Source organism: Anoplopoma fimbria, chromosome 15 (genome assembly GCF_027596085.1).
Source record: "Anoplopoma fimbria isolate UVic2021 breed Golden Eagle Sablefish chromosome 15, Afim_UVic_2022, whole genome shotgun sequence".
NCBI classification, from domain to species: Eukaryota; Metazoa; Chordata; class Actinopteri; order Perciformes; family Anoplopomatidae; genus Anoplopoma; species Anoplopoma fimbria.
In genome coordinates this window covers 7485258-7492903 of record NC_072463.1, presented here as the reverse complement: position 1 = coordinate 7492903, position 7646 = coordinate 7485258, and the positions used below count along the sequence as shown (strand labels likewise).

At 38.1% G+C, this 7646-nt stretch overlaps 1 protein-coding gene across 1 annotated transcript; it reads right to left on the bottom strand.

The window, feature by feature from the left end:
- Positions 1-1841: 1841 nt before the first annotated feature.
- Positions 1842-7349, bottom strand: crip1 (cysteine-rich protein 1). Its single transcript, XM_054614664.1, has 5 exons — positions 7200-7349; positions 3346-3440; positions 2588-2645; positions 2254-2298; positions 1842-2091 (listed from the first exon to the last, which is right to left on the bottom strand). Exons 1-4 carry the CDS (start codon positions 7237-7239, stop codon positions 2258-2260), a joined length of 234 nt encoding a protein of 77 aa, XP_054470639.1. The 5' UTR covers positions 7240-7349; the 3' UTR covers positions 1842-2091; positions 2254-2257.
- Between the last annotated feature and the right edge of the window lie 297 nt (positions 7350-7646).

Sequence of the window (7646 nt, the reverse complement as noted above, 5' to 3'; positions counted from 1 at the left end):
AATTTCTGTCTTTAAGTTAAAGACCCAAGTTCTTAAACATCTACAAAATAATGATTAAATGTAAAAGAAAAACAGACAAGAGCAATGCTTGAAAAGGTGTAGGCTGAAACCATAGGTTATGTTATAGGTTATGTTCTAAACAAACTACATTTGTGTTTCATTTAACAGCCAGTTTAGAGAAAAATCTGAAAAATGCTTTGTTGCCAAACATCCTTGGCATGTTTTCAACAGTTGCCTCAGTGTCTGTGGCGTTGGTTGCGATTTTCCTGTGACAGTGAGTGACTTTGTTGCAGAGAAAAAAAAGAAAAAGAGAATGACAAACAGACGGACGGACGGCTGGGCACACTGGCTGTCTGTTGGGTCTTGTTTGTGTCTGTTGCCATAGCAACTGTGGGGCTGGGATGGAAGAGGCTCGGTGGTGGGTGGCGGCTGCTTCATGAGTCATGGACAGCGAGGGCGACCGTAAAGAGCAGGAGTTTGGCAACTGAGCCCAAAAGAACCAAAGAGGAAGCATCTGGTGGATCTGGAAAAACTCAGGGGCCCCGTCTACCCACAATGCATCTGCATGGCTTAAAAAACTAAAGATATTTTGAGCGGCATCAACCAAATTACACATTATTGCTACTAAGATTGAACATTTATTCCAGACCTTCGGAAGTAGTGGACAAAACAATCCCAGTCCACAAGGTCCCTTTAGTAGCTGTTCTGGAGCTCTCAGGCGAATCACATAATCTTCCTCAGCAGATGGAGTCTGCCATGTTGTCATGGAGTTGTATTTGTTATTATTTATATTTTTCTCAGCACCGTATCCAAGGTCCAGAATAAGATTTCTACCGCCATACTCAACATGGTTATAACATCAGGGCCTGTATGTGCAGTGCCTCAAGTGGATTTTGTTTTTGTCATACAGGTGAAATGTTGATGTCATTCAGTTTCATTCTACTTGAGCTATTAATCTGTATTTGTTGTATGTAGGTGTATTGATGTGGCTATTGATTTTGGTTTAGTAAACACTGATGTAGTTTTGTTTTTAAGATTCTGATGTCGATTGTTTTATGTCCGTCTTTTAACAACTTGGGAGCATTTCATAGATTCATAAATACATTTAGTTAAAAAGTAATCAGCCAGGGGTTACGTTCTTGTGTTATAACCACTCACCGTCCTGCGTTTCTTTTCTCTCTAAACTAACATACTTCTAACTCTTCTAATTGTCACGTTTTTGAAGTTGTTCTTGATACCCGACAAGACAACAGGTGGTGAGGAGAAAGACTTGCAACAAAGGTCAACAGCTGGACACAAACCAGATATAAACAAAAGAAGTGAAAATTCTTAATTTCAGTCTAAATTTTTGGGCCACCATGGACGATACGACATTTCAAACCTCAGAAAAAACCTAAGGAAGATGATGTGAAATGACTGAAAGCTCCAAAACATTTTGCAGATTTGTACCGCTCCATTTTGCTTTTGGTCAGGTACAAATCAATTTTATCGTCCTCTAAAAAAATTTTTTTTTATAATTATCAAGTTCAAAACTCATATCACTGCAAAACCTTTAATTTAATCTAATGTCATTAATTATGAAAGATTATGTAACCAGACAACATAAAGCTCAAGGGTTTAAGAGCCTCAAAACTTGGGTCATTCATATTTATGTCAGTAGAAGTGAAGTAGTAGTATGTTTCTTTTGCAGAAAGACTCTTTTGCTAGAAATTTCCATATGTCATCAGTTGAAAAAATGTAGATTCAATTAGACATTGGCACAAAATGCATGTGACTTAAACGCTGCATCGGCAAAGATATAGGCAAAAGAGATTCAAATACAATGAAGCTGAAAAATGATGTACATTTAAAAAGTTTAATCAGAATGTCCTTAAGAACAGGAAGAGACTAGAGGACAACCACTTCATTACTATTTCATGGGAATGATACACAATCATCTCGAGAAACCAGAAGTAAAAACCACAATAAAATAAAAACACACACACACACACAAAATGTTTCTTCTGAATGAGAGCACAGTTTGTTTGTTGGTTTTTATTGGGATTCGAGCAGTGCTGGCTTCTTCAACCTAGTTTCCAGGCAAGATTGAACCTGATAATGAAGCAGAGGGAAACACAAATTAGGGCATGCAGGGCAAAGTCCAAGAAAGGGATTTGCTTAGAGTCAAGGTCTGTGTTTGTTTTAACAAATTGCAGGAAAATGTATGAGATGAACAAGCAAATGATGAGTACACGATGAGTTTGCGCACACTACCTGTTTATTTAAATGAGTGGCTCTCGGCTCCACCACGCCCAAATCCTGAGAGGAAAAAGACAGAGAAGAATTATATTAACATTAACATTGGAAATTTGAGACTTTTACTTTGAAAATCTGAGAGAGAACTTATTCTTTCACGCAAGATTAGAGTTAACACAATGTTACCAATTATGTAAGGACTGGTTTATTGAGTGTGTAATCCCATCAGGTGACGTGCTTTGATAGGACTGTTTACAGTCTCAACGCTATCAGACAGAGAACATCGTCCTCACACACAGCGTTATTGGCTGGGAGTCTTACGATCAAAGGTGACTGAAGGGAACATGCTCACCTTTAGGTCCAAACATTGCACTGTAGCAGGGGTTGTTACAGTATGGCTTGCCTTCATGCTGTAAGAGGGAGAGTTTTATTAGAACTGGAAATGTAGATATGAACTAGACATTGATATAATATAGAATATGAAGTCTATTTCAGTCTTTTAGATGTGATCCTGCTTCTTATCTGTTCACACTATACTGTGAAATGTTTATTTAACATTTAAAACACTAAATCAGAAAATAAGATTTCAAAGTTCTAATGTATGTCTGTGATAATTGATAATTTATCTCTTATTATATGCTAAATATAGGTCAAATTAAAGGTGCTTCAAATCAAACCCCTTCTTCTTTTATAAAGATTCCTCACTAAGGGGTGTATACATAGATTTATCCAATCAAATATGATTTTGGGCAACTAGCTAACTCTGTCCTTTATCTTGAAGTGTACTTGATCGTAGTAGCCATCAGAGCGAGTAAAATACTGTAAAATGTTTCTAAAATGCTCAAATATCTAAATTGCTTTGTTTGTTTTTCCCCTCATTAGCCAAGTAACAATACATAAACTCTTAGTAAAACCTAACATTTGTAGTTCTTTAAATGTCAATCTTTGAGTTTTACTTCTTGAAAAGTAGCTTATTTATAACTTTTGTTGAATAAAAGTGTTGAAAGTTAAAACCTGTAAAACCAATAACAGAGTGTAGATTTGATAGTGGATTTAGATATGCAAACCAAATCCTGTGCACATTATTCAAGATGAAAGGATTGTATGTACCTCTGCATGTGAGCCTGCCGACAGTGTCTTGTTGCACTTCTCACACTTCAGACAGGGCCTGTGCCAGTCCTTGCCCAGCGATGTCACCCTCTCGGCTGCCAAACACACATAAAGAAACAAAATTAAGTATTACCCCCTATAGAGCTACTGTAGTCTGAAGAGGAGATGGAAGTGTCAAAGGGTCACACTATCAGTTGTAAATCATGTCTTTGCAGATAACTTTGAGAACATTGTTTGGGTGGGGTGCTGGAGGGGAAATGCATGGGACTGTCCCTGAGGAATCTGCCCTCCTCCTGCCTCATAAACTCTAATAATGGCAGTCTTTATCCGCAGGGCTGATCTGCACAAACACGCATCAGGACGGCTGTTAAAGTGCTGACCTGACCTGACCTGACCGGTTTAGTGGACAAGAAGGACAAGCATTTAGACAACTTTTGAGACTCGTCAAATGAATACGAGCAATAATCTGGCCAACCATCTATATGCAAAGCTGAAAAAAACAGCTACAGTGAATGCACAGGAAATGTTGAAATGGAGGATGTGTTATCATGAACTGAGGCCGTTTCTACCAAACATGTCGTAACTCATGAGGAGTATGAGATAAAGATTTTCAAAAAAGGGCCACAGATGTATGAACAAATAACACAGATGAAGTCCAGTGAGCCGCAAACCTTCCCACAATATCAGGAAACGACATACTTCCTCCCTAAAAATAGCCCGATGTGGCAAGAGATTATGCAAAGGGCAGCAGAAACAGGGAAAGTGCTCCAGGGCGAGGTCAGCCTCTAAGGCCAGTGGCATGAAAACATTTCAACAAAATGTGGTAAAGTATGTTTTACCAAAAATGTTTATTACATTTAACTTAAAATAACAAATTAGTAGACTGAGCAAACAGTGAGTTCCTGTATGTACATGAGTAAGGGAGCAGAGCCTTACAGCTAAAGTCGAGCCAATAGTCCAACCTTATCAGTTGCGTTGACGCCCATGTTATGTTGTTTTACTCTTGATTGTATGTGGATCTGATAAAGCATCATTTTTATTGTGCACAGGATATTTATTTCCCCCAACGACATGAGTAAAAATGTGGCGTGAGAGACATGAAAAATGTTCAGATCTGTTTTCTGCATCAACTTGCGCTGACTGGACCATTATGGAGGCAATCCAGTATACACAAACAGACACAAATCTGATTGGAAAAACACATTGTGAGGGAGCTGTTTAACTCTTTGATTCATTCCATCCCAAAAAAGATTCATGGAGTGGTTCTATAACAGTTTGTCAAACTAAAAAAAAAGAGGGTTAAGAGGTCAAGCTAAAAAAAAGACTAAGAATGCAGTTTGAAGCATTTAGAGTTGAGCGGATGACCTTAAATACAATAAACTCTGTAATACTATGTTTTAATAGTTAGGAATTTAACCTTTTTCTGGCCAAGAGTTGGATGAGGAGATTGATGCCACTCTCATGCTAAATATGAAGCTACCGCCGGCAGCTAATTAGCTTAGCAAAAAGGCTGGAAACAGAGGGAAACAGCTAGCCTGGCTATGTCCAACAGCAATAAAAATCTGCCAACAAGCGCCTTTTAAAGTTTGCTCATAAAAACATTATTCGAGCCAGTGACTTCCTTGAATCTTGTATTTATTAGTGAGCTTTGGATGTGCTAACAGATGGATTTTGTTTCAGTCAGACAGACTAGATAGGACTAACCAGCCTAGCTGTGTTCCCCTGTCTTTATGCTAAGCTAAGTTAGCTAGCTGCTGTCTGTAGCCTTATATCTTTGACATTCTGGGAAAGAGGCTTATTTTCTTTCATGTTTTTATTGCTTACTTCCACGTCGGTCAGTAAGTACACAAATATGAAGTTACCGCGAGCTTTGATTAGCATAAGCAGAGGGACACAGTTAGCCTTGCTCCATCCAAAGGCAATAAAAATCTGCCTATGCACACCTCTAAAGCTCACTACATACAGTAATGTACAGTTTATTTTATTGATAACTTCATGCACAATTTCTGCACAAATAACACACTACAAGTTAGCTACTTTATTTCTAACGCTTATTCAAAGTCCTGCAGTGGAAAGCATTAGCAGGGTACTTTGTTTTTGTCTTGTGCTCTTTGTTTATTTGGACCTGGACCAAGTTCCCCCCCTCATCATTCAGGGAGGCAGCGGTAGCCTGATTGTTACCATCTGAGAGATACGTTAAGACAGATGAGATGCAAAAGAGACGGAGAGAGAGGGGAGAGGGTGGAGGGGGGTGAAAGGGGTGAGACATGGAGCTCATGGAGGAGGTTTGGGAGGGAAACTGATGCAGACAGTTCAGGAAAATGATGAGAATCTGCTTCCGTATAAAGAATGCAAATCTTTGCTCCAGGCCACATTGCCTCTCAGCTGTATTAGAAAATATATATAAAAAAAGAGCATATTTTCTTTGGTCTGCTTGCTCTGGACAAAACAAATTGGTTTGCTTATTTTGGCGAGCTGGGGAAAGTTTATGCATGAAGATGAAGAATGGGAAGCTTGGCTCCCCCAGGTCAATTCATCTGACTGACAGTACAAAGACTTGGCTCTGTATTCTGTATTGGCCTTCAGCCTCTGCGCGTCTCCCCTGAGAAGATTTACTCCGTTGCACTACTGAGCTGCAGACAATGTGGTAAATGGATTAAGTCACAAATAAAATGGAGCTGTCCCTGTCCTCCCTGGATGCAGTAATAGCTCACTGCTTTGAAGGTTTACTCGAGAGACAAACCTACAGGGACAGAGCCTGCTTTCCTCTGCTGCATCGGGACATTATTCATGCAGCTCATCAGACATCGGGAAAGATAATTCAATTTCAGGGAACACAGATCTTATCTATCCAAAGTAAGTTGATAACAAGAAAGCTTATAGAGTGTAGTGGCCTTTTGAGACTGTGGGGCATTAATCAAAAAATGTATAGATAAATATAAACAGCTAAGAGGGTAGACTGACAGAGATTGAGCCAGTAAGAAAAATAAGATTCTCTGCATTTCCTGCGACTTTTACTTCTATGACAGAGTAAAATATTGTACTTTTAACTCTATGGTTACCCTTCATATTTTTATTTAACATCCAAAGCATCAGTGGTGGAAGAAACATTGAGCATTTACTTAGATAATAGAGGCAGTACTGCAATCCAAAGTACTATCATGAAAAGTACTTTGAGTTTTGAAAGTATGAGTACTCATTGTGCACAATGGCCATTGCATTCTCAGTGCTGTTAAGTAACCAAGTACATCTACTCAAGTACTTTAAATAAGCACAATTTTGAGGTATTTTACTGAAATAGCTTATAAATATATATTTAGGTAAATAATTAATATTTATACTTATACTACACACAATTTCAGAGGGCCATATTGTACTACTCTTTACTTAAATACATATATAACACAGTGATAGTTACTGATTACTTTGCAAATTGGGATTTAACAGAGTATGTATATGACATTATGATCTTTATATTTTTTTATTTAACAAGCTGTTACAATCAGGTCCACTTCGACCACTACATTATTAATACTGGTTACATATTTCTTGAATCATTAATAATGATATAATAATTCTGCACGAGTACTTTTGATTTAGCTGATAATACTTTTGCACTTCAGTGAAATTTTGAATGCATGAATTTTATCAAGAAAATGATCTGAAATCGAATACATAACGTTAATGCAATTGAATATTGTATTCGTATATGAATTCAAATTGCATGCTTGCAGTCATGTGCTCGTCGTTTCCTCATTCGTGCAGAAAAAGCCGCTAACTTTTCATTAACCAGGAAACACGATATCCTGCATGAAAAAACAAAACAAAAACAAAAACAAGAAAACATATCTTACCGAAGTAAACCTCCTTCTCGCACTTTGGGCACTTTGGCATTTTTGCTGCAGCTGTATGTGTTAGTTTAGCGGAGAGAAAAGACGGTAGGTATCCTGCGGATGAAGCTGTATCGACTGTCCCACCTGTTAGATCTGAACTGCAGATGTGCGCTCCTTCCTGTATTTATAGCACCGAGGAAATAGTAACTGAAACTTTTTTTTTTTCTTTTTTTCTAACGATGGGAGAGGCTTTCGTTGAGTGCATACGTGCAGAAAACATCACATTGGGGCACTGGAATTTAAGAATTAAATGAAACTCTTCCCCTTTTAAGTACGTCTACTATAAGGAATGCAGTTTTCTTCTTTTAAAAGTAATGACGTCTTATCAAACTGCTCATAGGACTATCATCATAAGTCATCTTCTCTTTGTATCACAGTCACAGGCGTTAAAAGTGGGTACAGAGTAGT